This window comes from Arvicanthis niloticus, chromosome 1, assembly GCF_011762505.2.
Source record: "Arvicanthis niloticus isolate mArvNil1 chromosome 1, mArvNil1.pat.X, whole genome shotgun sequence".
NCBI lineage: Eukaryota > Metazoa > Chordata > Mammalia > Rodentia > Muridae > Arvicanthis > Arvicanthis niloticus.
In genome coordinates, this window is record NC_047658.1 from 22234026 (window position 1) to 22249979 (window position 15954).

General features: G+C 46.6%; 1 protein-coding gene across 9 annotated transcripts in view; it reads left to right on the forward strand.

The window, feature by feature from the left end:
* Positions 1–15954, forward strand: part of Nav2 (neuron navigator 2) — a 646610-nt gene that overhangs the window by 569583 nt on the left and 61073 nt on the right. For all 9 annotated transcript variants that reach the window (XM_076934936.1, XM_076934914.1, XM_076934921.1 and 6 more), the window contains 2 exons: positions 6830–6968; positions 15508–15799. In XM_076934936.1, coding sequence (XP_076791051.1) covers positions 6830–6968; positions 15508–15799 — 431 coding nt within the window. The remainder of the gene's footprint in view (positions 1–6829; positions 6969–15507; positions 15800–15954) is intronic.

Genomic DNA, 15954 nt, shown 5'->3' on the forward strand with positions numbered 1-15954 from the left:
TGGTAGATGGATGGCTCAGGATAACATTGGTAAAACACTGTCAACATAAGCTTCATCCGGCTCCTTAGATTCTGAGGTTCAATTCTCAAGCCTGTAACTGTGTCCATGTAGTGTGTAAGTGTGTGATCTCAAGGCTCCCAGGACTACAGTGAGATAGGAGGTAGAGACAGGAAAACCTCTGAAAGCTATTGGGCTAGCCTGCTGTACACATGGGCACTAGTGAACTAAAGAGAGACCCTGCCCCAAACAAGGTGAGCACCACACCGACCTTATCTTCTGATTTCCATTAGCTCTGTGGCCTGCAGAGCCCTTGGATCTGAACATACAGTGTGTGTGTGTGTGTGTGTGTGTGTGTCATACACAGATCACTCATAACACTTGTAGTGGACACTCATAATTCACTTTACAGGTTCCTACTTCTATGACCTTTGGTCTATTTTCTCCAATCCTCCGTTTTCTCATCTCTGAATAATTATTAATTACTCATATCTATCTCATGATAGCTAGGAAGAAAATATGTTAAATAATAGCTGGGCATAATATTTAGGAAGCTGTTAATGTTACTTTTTGTTTTGATCATAGAAGTATGGAATTAAAGGAAATAATATATTGGGAATATTAACAGACTTTCTATAGATCAACTAGAGCAGGGTTTTCTATATCCCCCTAGTCCTTTATGAAAGGCCTTCGGGAGTTCTAGAAAGGCTTTTGAAGACTTTCCTAATGAAACCCTGGAGCAGCTGGGGGTCGGAGATGCTCTGAGCCAGCCTGCTGGTGGGGAAATAGTTAACATACCTGTCTGGTGGGAATACAGGTAGCCAACCTTTCCCTTTCTTTTCCAGGGGTTTTCTGGTAAGCCTAAAGCTGGGCCTGCTCACTCATCCATACCAGAGGACCTCATTCCAATCAGGCCCTGGGGTTTCAGGGAACAATTGCCTTGAACAATAGCCAGAAAACAAGTTCCACCAGTCTGGACTTTTTTTTTTTTTTTTTTTTTTTTTTTTTTTTTTTTTTTTTTTTGCGACTGAATGCAGCTGGCTGGCTGAGGTGGGGGGTTGGAGGCCGGTGGCAGAGTGGGCTCCACTGAATTGGAATAGCTAGCAGGTAAAGTCTGGTACAGCTGGTGGTGACTCCTCAGTTTAGTTAACTGCAGAGGTTTGGTAAGAGGGCAGGGGGCCCTGGGGGCCTGGGATGGGTCTGAGGACACTTAAGTCTGGGGAGGATCCTGCCTCTTCTGAGCTCTGCTGTGCGATTTATTTTTACAATGTCATTTAGCAGGTCTTTCTCTTAAGTAAATAGTAAAATCTCTGAAGGAGTCTGTTTGAAAAGTATAATGATCCTCCCTCCCTGTAGATCCTTCAATAATTCCAGAGTTAGGACATGTAAATCTGGGTGAAAAGGTCTGAGTGCTTCTCTCTCTAACCTTGCCAGTCTATTTTGAGCACGAGATGAAGTTGTAAATTACCACATGGATTCAAGATCATGGCTGGTTGTGTTGTTGCTTTCAGCTCCCCCTCCCCCCACTCCTAGCTCAAACTTGCTTTCTCCCGCCCTTGGGATGATCACTCCCCACAATACTGGGGCAAAAAACGGGAAGTGTGCAAAGCTGAAGTAATTTACAACCCTGTCACCTGTGGTTTTCATACAGATAGCCCATACCTGGGCTTCAAAACGTGTGTTTAAAGCAACTGGGCAGCATTTGAATTCCCAACTCAGTGAGGTTAGCAGCTCTAAGACACTGAAACTGGATCCCGGGGTTCATGGATTTTTCTAGTAAAGTTTGGGGTGGGGGTGGGGAGGACACTTCTTTCACATCTGCATTTCCTTCAGGGGTGGCAGAGTGTGACTGGGCAATGTGAAGAACCTTGGTTCTAGGGAAATTGCTGGTTGCTTGCTACTGGCTGCTGGCTCTCTTAAGGTCTCTGCCCCATGTCTCTGCTTGCCAGGGAGATTTGAAACTCTTGTGGACTTTCTTCTTGGTGAGCTGGAAAGGGGTTGAATGGAATCTTCTAGGGGGGAGTTCTGGGTCCTAAGCATTTGGAGAAACTAAGAGTATAAAATACCATTGGCCCAATCAACATCTGGTCTGTTCGAAAGATAACTGTCCCTGGTGATCATAATTATTAGGCAGGAACCTATCCTCTTTCTGTGTGGATAGAATGTGGTCTGATGTAGATGCTAACATGAAGTGACTGTAAAGGTTCTATAGTGGGTTTGCAGCCTTTGATTGCATGACCCTGTGGGGCAGTGGGCATAAGGCTTACTGGAGGTTATGTTGGATGAGGACAGCACACCTATATAGAAGAAGAAAAAGACACCTGTCATTGGACTGGAGAGGTGGCTCAGTGGTTAGGAGCACTGGCTGCTGTTCAAGAGGTTTTGAGTTCAATTCCCAGCATCCACATGGAGGTTCACAACCATCTGTAACTCTAGGTTCAGGAGACATGATGAGTACCAGACACACAAATGGGGCACAGACATAATTGCAGGTAAATCACCTATAAATACACAAAAATATTTTTTTTAATTAAAAAAATAACTAAGGGCTATCTGATATGGCATACATGAAAACCATTGTGCCTATTTCTCTGTAGGCTTACATATATCAGTGGGTAAAGCACTGTCCTGGTAAGTGCAAGAGCTGGAGTTTGGTGCTCCTGTAAATTCCAGAGGGTAGGGCAGAGACAGGGAGTCCCCGGTGCAAGTTGGCTAGACTAGAGGAGTCATCTAGCTCTGAGTTCAAAGAGAGACACTATCTCAGAACATAAGGTTCAGCGTGATTGAAGACACTCAACTTGACACGGACCTCCGGTCTCCACAACACATGCGCAAACAAGCGTGCACACATGTGCACACCACACACACACATTCATATAAAAACACAAAACGAACAAGCACCTCAGGTTGATCTGAGTGGTGAGGTGAGCCAGGAGGAGGCTGGGCATTAGAACAGCAGTTGCTATATGTGCCAGGCACTCAGGTGGTACACAAACATACTTGCAGGCTAAACACTCATGCACATAAAATAAAAAATGTCAACAAAATTTTAACAAAGATATAATTTCTTCTTGCTGATTTAGCTGATCACATTTACCTAAACAGGTAAACAGATCTGCAAACTTGAATAATTAAATCTCTTTAAACATTTTAAAGTGTGTAAATTGCATATACCCAGGTTCTGCCCATACGCTCTTCACATTTCCAGCAAATAGCACTGGAATCAGTAAAGTCTTTTAAGCATTTAACTCTTGATAGCAAATAAATTAGGTCATTTATTTTAACTTCAGTTGTTAAGAAATTACTATCAACATTTCAATTCTTTAATTTTTTTCTTTATGTGTATGGGTATTTTGCCTGCACATATGTAAGTACACCATGCATGTACAGTGCCAAGGGAGGCCAGATATCCCCCAGATCCATCCTCGCCGGCTGTTGTAAGCTACCATATAGATGCTGAGGACTGAACCCTGATCCTCTGCAAGAACAGCCAGCATTCTTACCTGCTGAGCTGTCTCTGTAGCCCCTCAGTTCTTTTTGTATCATACTCTAGTTTTTAAATCTTTCATCCTAATGTCATGTCATTTAAAATTATGAAGTTGGGAGTGGAGAGATTTTTTTTTCCCAGAGAACCCTGGGTTTGATTTCTAGCACCTACATGGTAGCTTTCAACTGTCTATAGTTCCAGTTCCGAGGGATCCAGTGCCCCACTCCTCTGCCCTTTGTGGGCACGAGGCACATACATGGTGTAAAGACATTCATGCAGGAAAACATTCATATACATCATACATATAATATATAATATACATATATGTGTATGTATGTATGCTGTTTTTTTTTTTTTGAAACAAGGTTTAGACCAGGTGTAGACCAGGCTAGCCTTGAACTTAAGAGAATCACTGTCTCTCCCTCCCAAGTGCTGAGACTAAAGGTGTGCATCACCAGCCCATCACAGATTAAGTTCTTAAAGCTGTGACGTCACAAGGCTGTTTTGTAATGTGCTCCAGTGTGCCCTGTGTTCTCTCTCAAGGGCGTATATGGAGAGATTAGATCAGTGCCCCCAGGGATTTCTAAACTTCATGTATTCACACCGTGAGTTCGCTTTAAAAGCCACATTCTCCTGACTCTTGTCATCTCTCTCCTGGGCTCGTTTGTCAGATTTAAGGCTAGAACCCAGGTGTGGTCAGACTCCACCTGAGAATGACCATTCCATTTCCAAGTAGAAGTGGATCTTTCCGTGTCATTGGCTCCCGGGTTTCGTGCTCAAATTTCATCTCCCCATTCCTCAGTAAACACATAATCTGGATTTTTGTTTTGCTTTGTTTTCTTTTCTTTTCTTTTTTTTTTTCTTTTCTTTTTTTTTTTTTGGTTTTCCGAGACAGGGTTTCTCTGTGTAGTCCTGGCTGTCCTGGAACTCACTCTGTAGACCAGGCTGGCCTCGAACTCAGAAATCCGCCTGCCTCTGCCTCCCAAGTGCTGGGATTAAAGGCGTGCGCCGCCACCACCACCCAGCTACAACTTCTGGGTTTCCCTCAAATCCCAGTCTTAATTGCTTCTTATAATTCAGTATTGATTGCCTAATTTGAGGTTATGGACTCTGGCTCCCTGTCTAGGTTGTACCGGACGGCTTGACTGTCTCCACTTAGTTGATGTCCTTTCTGTTTAGTTGGCATCTTGCTTTCCACATTTTTCATGTTGACTCTCAGCTACATGTCTGGAGTCACTTTCAAGTTGCACATCCCTGATAGCTGGTTAGCGAGCATGAATAACAAGCCTAAGCAAAATAGCTTTGAGCCTGGTCCTCACACTTCCATGGGTATTTCTGGCTCCGGATCTGGCTGGAAGCAGGTGAGCCAGCCATGCCAAAGAACCCTCCCTCCCTCCCTCCCTCCCTCCCTCCCTCCCTCCCTCCCTCCCACTGGAGCAGCCATGGAACCTTTGCTGTCACTACTCTGTCCTCTCTATGTGCACATCAACTTCACGGCTCTCCTGCATTCTGTGCAAGGTTCCAGGATAACTTTTGAAAGCTAGGTGGGCATACTGAGCAACTAAACTGAAAGCAGCCTTTCCTAGAGGCCCCTTTCTCTTCCCTGGCCAGCAGAACTTGGGATGCAAAGGCAGATGCCTTGCAAGCTAGTCTTATACACATGTGTGCAAACGTGCACTCGAGTGTGCGAGTGTGCATGTAGGAGAGACTCTTAGTTTTTTTTTAATCTCAGCCACCTGACACCTTAGAGGCTTCCTACCTCACTTCTGCAAGGCGGTCAGCAATAGTCACCGTGGAAGGCCACATGTGTCAGTAATCTGGCTAAGTCATTCCCTGAGTATCAGTCCTGTCCTTCCTGCCTTGTATGACCTTGAACCAGGTTCATGGCCTCCTGGAGAAATGAATTGTGTTGTATTTGGTGCGCTCAGAGAATGTTGGGGAAGCTGTCTGTTGTCACAGTGAAGAGTGTGATACTGACGTTAGGATGACTGGATTCTGACCCACTCATGTCTGACCTTGTACATAGCATCCCACCTTGCTGAGCCTTAGTTTCTCCAGCTGTACAGTAGAGAAGCAGTGTTATTTACTATTGCGTGGGCTCAACTAGAGCAGTGTCACATTGATGTCATCATCTTTATGGAATTCACCCATGATTTTCAATTCAGTGAGTACTTATTAAGCACTTGCTGTATACCCACAAACAACCCCACAAACAAATAAGAAAACGATGTCTTTATTGGGGTAATAATACACAATGGCTGTATAGGTAACGGATGGCATCTCTGAAGAGATGACGCATTCACCGAGACCTAAAAGATAAGATTGTAGGGACAACCAATGAAAGCCTCCCTGCTGAAGAAAAATAGCCCTGTCCCTTAGAAGGGACAGAAGCCCATGTGGTCAGAGACAAGTGCTCAAAGGAGACAAGGCTGCAAGATAGGACTGGAGAGGGAGAGCAGATACACCTGGGGGAGAGGAGGGGCAGCCAGCTAGTGACATTAAAGAAAGGAGTGACCAAACCCAGTGACGTTACAGGTCACTCAGGTTGCCATGGGAGAGTGAGCTGAGAGGAGATCACAGAGTAGGGATGAGCTGGCCCGTGTGTAGTGACCCAGGCAGAAGCCCAAGGCACCATAAACTGTGGGGTGACAGGCTACACTGAGCTGCACATGGATGAGGCATTTTGCAAAGAGCCGTGGTAAGGCCAGATGCTGGGTTAAATGTGGTGTGGTTGGGAGGCGGCAGAGAGTGACAGGTTACCCAAGGATGGAGGATCCTTGCCAGGACATTGGTTGGAAGCCGGAAGGGGTTGAGCTCTGCCTGTCTGAAGCTTGGGAAGGGAAGAACCATGCTTTGAATGTACTGTGTGGTATTACGACGGCAGAGCCATTGATAGGATGGGCTAGTCCCTGGTGATGCTTTCCACCCTCCTCAGATGTTTGTTCTGGAGAGGCGACCAGGAAACTCACACAGCAGATCTGCTCCACTCCCCCTCCTCCCACAAGGGACGTCATTGAATCTTGCTGTCATTCAGATCCTGCCCTGCCAATCTTGCCCTGCCACTGTCCCTGGGGAGGAGTGATTACCTTTAGCAGAGAAGAGGGAAGGGACCAGACCAAGGAAGGTCTGTAGCCTCTGCTCATGAATCTACCCATTCTGAAGAAGTGGGACCAGCCCCTTCACTCAGGTGGCTCTCATAGCTGAGTCCCATCCCAGTGGGAGCCCTCTGGAAGACATTAGGTCACAAGCTGGGCCTTTTCCCAGACCAGTTTATCTGCCTGAGCTGTCAGGCTGCGTTAGAATGTTGAGAGGGCTCCGTCACTCAGGGTGTTTTTGTCTTGGCAGCTGGGATGACAGCAGCTCCGTCAGCAGTGGCATCAGTGACACCATAGACAACCTCAGCACGGATGACATCAACACCAGCTCGTCCATCAGCTCCTATGCCAACACGCCTGCCTCCTCCCGGAGAAACCTGGATGTGCAGGTAAGGAACAAGAGAGGCCTTCCTAGGCTCCTCCACCCTCCCTGCTAGCCAGCCCCAGCTTGGCCTTGCGGTGGTCAGAATTCCCATACTGACGAGGAGAGGTCCAGCCCCCAACATCCAGTCTCTGTCCCCTCACTGTAAGGAAAGAAGGCTAGGTAGTGGGCGGTACAGATGGGCAAAGAACCTTGTACTCTCATCGGCTTGGTGTGGGGAAACCATATTCTCTCCATGGACCTCAGTTTCAGCTTTTTTAAAAAAATAAACAAGCAGGGGTCAGAAAGAGAACTCAGTTTATAAAACGCAAGCCTGAGGACCTGTTTAATACCCAGAACCCAGATTAAAATCTGTGTATGGGTGGGCATCTGTACTGCCAGTGCTACAGAGGCAGAGACAGGTGGATCCCCGGGACTCACTGCCCAGCCAGCCTAGCCTACGTAGCAAGCATCAGGGCTATGAGAGACACTGTCTCAAACAAAATGGCAGGCAGCACTTGAGGAATGGACACTCAAGGGTGTCCTCTGGCCTACACAAGCGCGCTCATTCTTGTTCACACACACCTGAGCCCTTAGCATGTGTATACGAGTATATATACACACACCTTTTAAAACTGAAGAAGATGATAAGCAAAGGGTGGTTGGTTTTAACAAAGTGTATCTCCTCTCTGCCCCATGAGCCACTGCTGTCTCTGAGCACAGGCCTGTCTCTAGGGAGTGGAACAAAGGTTAAGGTTGAGAATTGCCAGCTGTGGCTCACATCCCTGGCTATTGTGTTATACTAATTAATCTTATTATAAATAGCTTTCTGGTTTTGTTTGTTTGTGGTTTTTTTTGTTGTTGTTATTTTTTGGTTTTTTTCGTTGTTGTGTTTTGTTTTTTTGAGACAGGTTCTCCTGCTCTTTTATCTTTTTTTATTTTTATTTTTTTTAAGATTTAGTTATTTTATTTATATGAGTACACTGTTGCTGTCTTCAGACACACTAGAAGAGGGCATCAGATCTTATGACAGTTGGCTGTGAGCTACCGTGTGGTTGCTGGGAATTGAACTCAGGACCTCAGGAAGAGCAGTCTGTGCTCTTAACCACTGAGCCATCTCTCCAGCCCCTGCTCTTTTATCTTAATGCTCCATTCTGAGTGCTGGGGTAACTGGTGTGACTTATACCTTGCTTTATGCGGCATCAGGGCTCTAAGCCTAGGGCTTTCCTCATGCTAGGAGACCTTTCTACCCACTGAGCCACATCCCTGGTCCCTTCTTATTTTGGGTTTTTTTTTGGGGGGGTGGGGATGGGGGAATTAGGGTTTTGATTTGGTTTTGGTTTCGGTTTAGTGTTTGAGAAAGTTTTCATGGGATCCAGGTTGGCCTAGAATCCTCTTGTCAAGTATTGAGCTCTCATGTATGCACCACCACATCTAGCTTTAATTTTTTAAAAATTGTATTCTGCACATGAATACAATATGTATACCTAGCTCCTGGAGGCCAGACGCTATTTCTTTGCAGAAGCAAGTTCCTTCTTTGTACAGGTGACCCATGAGTAGTGTGTAACAGCAGCCGGCAGCCAGCTGCATTACTCCAAGATTTTACATTTCAAATACAGTTCAGTTTATATGGACTCAACTTTATTGGCTCTCAATGTATTCCTGAGAGCCTGGACTTGACTCTGTGAGCCCATTTTATTGCAGGCAAAGTACAGTATCATCTTTGTGGCTTGCTGCCAGCACAAGGTTAGCTGTGGCAGCTCTGGCATGGGTGAACCATTTGGTCCCTCTCTCCAGTGGGGCCTGTTGTTTCAGGTGTACTGCTGAGACGGCCTGAAATTACCGTCCCCTAACTACCAGGCCTGCCCTCCATCTTCTCTTCCATTCTCCCGCACCCTCTTCCTCCATTGCTTCTTACTCTTTACAGATAGGGGCCATGTTGGAAGCCTCTGTTTCAAAGGAGTCTCTTCTTTGAGGGCAGGGCTAAAGAAAGGCTGTGTTGGCAGTGTGGGGACTAATTCTGTCCCACGGAGATGTAGCTGCAGATTACCTGGGCACATGTTTTAGGCATTGCTTTTGGGATTACCTGTTATATCTTGCTCTCTCATTTTAGCCAAAAATCGCAGTGTGTGTGTGTGTGTGTGTGTGTGTGTGTGTGTGTGTGCTCAGACAACAAAAACTGAGCACTAAGATTTTGGGGTGAGCACTTTGTGTCCTGATCCTGGTGGTAGTTCGTGAATATGCTGATTTCCTAGGATTTTTCAAGCTCTGCTCTTAAGATTCTGTACCTTAGCATAAGAATATGACACTTAGGAGGCTGAGAGGTGGCTCAGTGCCTAAGAGTATGTGTGGCTCTTGCCAGGGACCCAAATTCAGGTCCCAGCACCCACGTTGGGAGGCTCATACTACCTTTTACCTTTAAGTCTTAACTGTAGGGGACTCCACACCCTCTTCTAGGCTCTGTAGGCACAAGCACTTATACACACACACACACTAAAAATAGAACTTTTAAAAAAAACAATATTGCATCTACAGGATGCACATCAATTAACTGGTAGACTGCTTTCCTGATCCATACAAAGCCCTGTGTTGGATTCCCAGCACCATATAGCGTGTGGTCTCGGAGATGGAGTTGGGGGATCAGCAACATCAACCTTGGCTACATAATGAGTTTCAGGCCAACCTGGGCCATACCATCTATGAAACCGTATCTCAGAATTACACATGCATATGCCTTGGGTGCACGTAACACCTAAATAAATGATTGTCTTTTAAAAACAGACTCGAAGCCACACTCGCTGAGAATGATCTCTGATTGGTGTTTAGACACAAGTTAGGAACACTTACCAGCCTAGGCCCCTGCTATCTATTGGATACTAAATGTCTGAAGGGGACCAGGGGAAGCTGGACACAGAATCAGAAAATCCTCCTATCTCCTCCCTGCCCACAGGCTGACATTTGTCTGCAGACCATATTGCTGCCAAATAAGATGGTTTCCCCCTACATGCATCTGAGCTTGGTGCAGGCAAAGGCCTTCCCTTTTTGATCAGCATTTTGCTCTCTTCTCACGAATGTCACAGTGTTAAGGGTGCTACACAGGTATCTTAGACAAGATCAGAAGTAATTTTAAGGGATACAAAGGGCCTATTATTTGTCCTCTTACAGACCTACCCAAGTTTAAATGTTAAAATAGGAGCTGAAGTAGGTCTGGGTAGCAGAAATGCTGGCTACAGCAGAGAGTGTGCCTATTGTCATGATGCTTTTAAATGGACTTTTCGTGACATTCTCTTTGTTCCTGTCCAGGGAGCATCTCAAAATATTAGATTCCACATTCTGGCAGCCTTGTGACTCCTCCCCCACAGGCTGGCAGGAATGCTAAGGGCCATTACCCTTCTTTGAGTGGATGCAGCCTGGAAGATGCGCCCGCACCCTCCCACTCCTTGATGCGTGCATCGGGGTCTCGTCACATAATGCTTTACCCTGGACGAGTGGGCTACACAGCCCATCAGACAGGACACACAAGGCAAGAGAGGGCTTGGTGTTCCCCCAGGAAACTCTGCCTTCCTGGCCTCACATCTGAGGAGAAGGGAATTTCTTTTTCTGGAAAGTACAAGGAGCAACCCGGTGAGCTGATGGAAAGAGGAGGAGGCAGAGGAGGTGCAATCACTGGGGGAGTAAACCTTCCTTCAGGGGACTCAGTCTCCTCGGAGACATTGAGAAACATTGAAGGTGCCCACAAGGTTTTCATGACCTGTTCATGAGTATCCAGAGCCCCTGCACTCATGGCTCAGTTTAAGAGACAGCGTCCTCTGAATGAGACCTGAGCCCCTCTGCATGACTTCTAGGAGAGCTGTATCGGTGAGTCCAACTGTGGCATCAGAGAGGAGGGTGTTTAAGTCAAGTGTTCTGGGGTTAAGTTTTTCACCATGTGACATGGTAGGATGATCCAGTCAGATTCCTAGAGCCTTTGGTCTCTCATCCACGACCACTAGACCTGCACCCTAGGGTATGTCAGCAATGGTCCAATTCTGGACACGCTTCTGGTGAGCTGCTCAGAGGTCCCTCATCTTTCTGCACCTTAACTGCCCTTTTCTCTGTCTCCTGCTTGCATCTATGATGGTATTCCAAAGGGTAGCACACTGTTGTGAGTTTTGCTTGTACTTTCAGACCAGTCTGCCTTCCATTCTGCAGCATCTTGTTCTCCAGGCACTGTGTTCATGCATAGAGTTTTAACAAGCACACATATGCCCACTATTATCCACCTATACATTCAGTACGAGGCCACTCAGTCTTCCATGCTTTGTGGAAGGCACTAATCCAGGTGCTATGGGTGGTGAGCTGCCTGTGCCAAGATTATCTTTCATTTTAATGCAAAGTTTTTGTTGTTGTTTTGCTTTGTTTTTAAACAAAATTCACAGTGGAGTAAAAATACAACTGTCAGTTTGTTTATTTATTTATTTACCTCTAAAGGCAACAAAGTTATGACTAATGTAGCCAGGATTGCTGTCTTGTATGTCTTAGCATCCTCTGGTCCTCAGGTTATCAGGGTGGCAGGCTCAACTTAACTGGAGATAGGCAGGCTGGTACATACCAACCTCCCTAAGAGCCACTGCGTCTGACTCTGGGCCAGTTACTTCTCCTCAAACCTGTGCTTTCATGGAAGCTGTGCACAGTAGGAGTAACAGTGCAATCTCAGGGGATGAGTTGAAAGTGTTTGAGGGTCATAATGTCTTGGGACACAAATTATAGATGATGTTGCTGTAATTCTTGACATTTTTATGGGCTCCAACTTAAAGCCCTCACAGCATCTAGGCCTGCAAAAGGATTCAGTGTCTAGAGGCTTAAGTGGCTAAAACCCTGTTCAACTTCAAGACACAGATGGGATAAATGCTAAAGACCCAGTAGGGTGCTGGGAGGCTCGGAGCTGGGGAGTTTGGTGAGGAGAGCCACTGTTTATGAAATTCCTCCATGCTTAGCTCTTAAGTTTACCACTAGCTCTCTATTCAGTGGTCTATTCAATTCCAACCTGTTTGACAGCCAGTGTAACCGTCTTGGAGATGGGAGGAAACCCAAGATCTCACACAGCAATGAGTGATAGCACCCCATGCTGGAATTCAAGCCCACTGGGCCACAAAGGCAGTGTCCTTATTATTTTGGGCTAGACTTCCCTTTCTGGGAATACTGCCCTCTACTCCAAGGTCCATTCTGGCTTATCTGCCCTCTCCCTCCCAACCCCCCCAAGGAGACCTCCAAAAGAGTTGGTAAGAAAAGCTCCAACGGGAGATAGGACCACCAGTGTGCTGGCCTGCTGGTTTTCCTGTTGTAAGCTCTGGGAACAGAAAAACAGATGCCATCCATTTTAACGTCCAAGAGATACCACCAGTGGTCACACATGGCTCCAGGAGGATTTGCTAAGGATGTGTGAATACAAGCCTGTCAAGATGTCCCAGGCAGATACCCAGCTCTGCAGAAGATGGTTGGAAGAGCTCTCACCCTGCACCAAGTTATCGGGTGTGATAGATAGTTGGAGAACTGTTCTGCCAGAGAAGAAAAGGTCAAGCCATAGTCCCAATCTGGGGACATGTGTACTCTCTGTTATTGATGAAGAGGGATTCTGTCCTAGGGGATTTAGTCAGGCTAAGCCTGCTCTATGCCTGGGCTTGAAACAGCCAGAATTTCTGTAGAAGGAGAATCTGCTAGGTGTGGGTATCTTTAGTAGGTGACCTGAGGCATGTAGAAGGTTATAATTGCTTCTAGCTTGTAGTCAAGAATTACACTGTATTACAGTGGTTAAATTATTAGCTTGGTGACTGGACTAGTAGAATACCCACAATGCCTTCCTTACTGTATGAGCTTGGGCGAGTTTCTTTTCCACTCAGGCTTCAGTACTCTGTTATTTTTTTTGTGAGTTTTGCTGAGGAATAAATTGAATTATATTGTCTTTCTCCCTGTCTCTGTCTGTCCCTGTCTCTCCAACTGTCCATGTCTCTCTGTCTGTCTCTGTGTCTCTGTCTCTCTCTCATCTCAATCCCCAGGGTCTCATGTAGCCCAGGCCTCAAACTCCCTAGTCAATGATGACTTAGAAGTTCGGATCCATCTGTTTCTGTGTCCAGAACCCTGATATTACAGACACATGCCTCTGTCTTGGCTTTCTGTAGCATTGGTGATGGGGAATGCAGGCATCATGCATGCTAGGCAAGTTCTTGGTAGGCTGAGCTATGTCCCCAGTCTGGGGTATATATTTTCTAAATAATTAACACACACACACACACACACACACACACACACACACAATTATTGTAACCAGACATGGTGGTGCACATCTTTAATTCTCACACTTGGGGATGCAAAGGTAGGTGGATCTCTATGAGACCTAGGCCATCCCGTTCTTCCTGGAGAGGCTAACCAGGGCTATATAATGAGACCCTACCTAAAAAAAAAAAAAAAAAAAAAAAAAAAAGTATTACTTTATTCTCTCTGTGTGCTTATGCCATGGGCAAGTGTGGAAATGTCAGAGACCGACTTGTGGAGCCTTTGTCTTCCACCTTTCCATGGGTTTTAGGAGTTCCCCTGGTGTACCTATTTAACAGAAGAAAGCATGTTAGCTTGTATCTGAAGCACTGCGCTACACGGAAAGCTTTCGGTTTTAGTGCCACTGTTATTAACTGCCTTACAGTGTGATGTGGAAAAGAGGTCTACTGACATGGAAAAACAAACAACGAAGTGGTCAAGTCTGTAAAAGGTGCTACAGCCTCCGTACATCTTAGAACATATTCATATGTCTTGGATGTGCTCACATGTAAGGTCCACGAGGCAGAGGCTTTGAATTGTTTTTGAAGTATTCTCGGTACAGACGACTCCCCTGGCTCATGGTGGTACCTGAGAAATATTAGTTAGATGGATGCTTCCAAAGTCTCTTCTTCCTGCCTAAGGCCTTTTGCACAAGCAATTTCTGCTCACTAGCCTGGTCCTCTCTAGCTGCTCCTCATACTAATTTGTCTCATTCCTTAGGGTCCTTCTAGAAGTTTCTGTCTGCCCACCACTTCCTACATCACCCCTGCCATCTAAACTGGGTCAATGTCTGTATCTCTCCAAGGCCACACCCCCTTTCCTTATGGTGTCCATCACATCTCACAGTTGTGTGTTTATTTATGTCTTTGTATCCCATTGTCGCTTCTCTCAATGACTGTCAATTCCTCAAAGGATGGAGACTAATCTCATAGGTTCTAAGACCCTACATGATGCCTGCCAAGCTGTGGGCATCGAGTTCATTTTTGGTTCAGTGCATACCGGAAGGATCTAAAAAGAAGGAAACTAAACCAGGCTGAGGTCATTGAGTTCGTGCTCAGCTTTCAAATTAAGAAGACAGTAGTATTGCATATCTCCTGACGGGCTTTGACCAGCTGGTTCCTGTGTCATAGCCTGCAGTGTGTAGTAGCTACGCATACCTTTGTTCTCAAACCTTAGTGCATATCTGCTCTGCACACAGATATGGAACCTCCCCTCTGCTCCTCATATGGCTGAATGTGTTTTAGTTGTTCCTTCCTCACGTCCCACCTCTGGTCCTTTATATGGAGCTGCAGCTCGCAGTGTGTTTTAGGAAGGACCAAGCAAGTGCAAACACCTCCAGGAGGCTGTAAAGGATGGAGGTTGAACAGGGGCTTCCTGTTTACCCTGAGCTCTCCTCCACTCAGCCTTCCCTGTTGTGTAGCATGGCCTCAAGCCAGGTCTTGCCCTGTTCACAAGCTTTCCCACCTTGCCTGCATGGCCCAGGCTAGGCAGCTCATATAGGGGGAATTGTTTCTCAAAGTACCCAGCCCCAAAGCATTGCTGACTGCTCCTTTCTTGTTCATACACAGCTTCACCCTTCCAGTCCCCTCCCCCAGCCTCAAGGCCCAGAGGCCCCAGAGCGTTCCTCTCCCTTTGTGTCCTTCGGCCCTCCAGTTCATTAACAGCGCACTCCTATCTCTTCCTGGGCTTCATGGCCATGGGGTCAGGCTCTTCCAAGGAGAGTTGTCTAATTATCTTACTTGTCTGAGGACTCCCTCATCGTGGGGCGCAAAAGCTCAGAAACAAGAGCTGGGCAGGAGTGAGCACAGTTGCTATGGCCCGCCAAATGCTTCCCAGATCGCGGAGTTCGCTTGCTTGTTTGCTCCCCCTCGGGTGTGTTAGGCTGTCTGCAGAGCTAGATGTACAGCTCTCCCTGCTAGTGGAATGACAGGAAGATTGGGAACAAAGGGAAAGGGGACAGGCTGGTGCTAGTGGGGATTCAGAGCCAGGGCTGGAAGTGGCTGTCTGCAAGTGGCAGAGTTGATGGCCCCTTTCTTATCACCTCTCCCTCTACTGTGCTTGCTTCCCTCGTGAGGCCCTTGACCTACTCTTCCCCAGACCCTTTGCTCTCTTTTCCTCCTCCATTAGTCTTTCCTTAAAGGAAAAAAAAAGTAGAAGTTGCTGTGACTTTCTCACAAAGTAAGCAGACGTCCGAGGTGTCGAAAGTCCTTCAGTAGTCCCTGTACTGGCTTGGCTTGTATGAGCGAGCTGTAATTCAGCATGTGTCTTGTCCACAGACTGACGCTGAGAAGCACTCACAGGTAGAGAGGAGTTCCCTGTGGTCTGGTGACGACATCAAGAAATCAGATGGAGGCTCAGACAGTGGTGTGAAGATGGAGCCGGGCTCCAAGTGGAGGCGGAATCCTTCAGACATGTCTGATGAGTCGGACAAAAGTGTGTCTGGCAAGAAGAATCCAGTCCTCTCACAGACAGGCTCGTGGCGGAGAGGCATGACAGCAGAGGTGGGCATCACCATGCCAAGAACCAAGCCATCAGCGCCAACGGGTACACTGAAGACCCCAGGGACTGGTGAGTGAGAGACCAAAATCAGGATGACTTTAGCAGGGGCTTTGCATTACAAGGAACTTCCTCAGGTGGCTGTTTTGTCTGAAACCATTTTTATGGTGCACATGCATGGCTGTATGTGTGTGTGTGTGGGGGGGGTATGTTCACATAAGTAACGT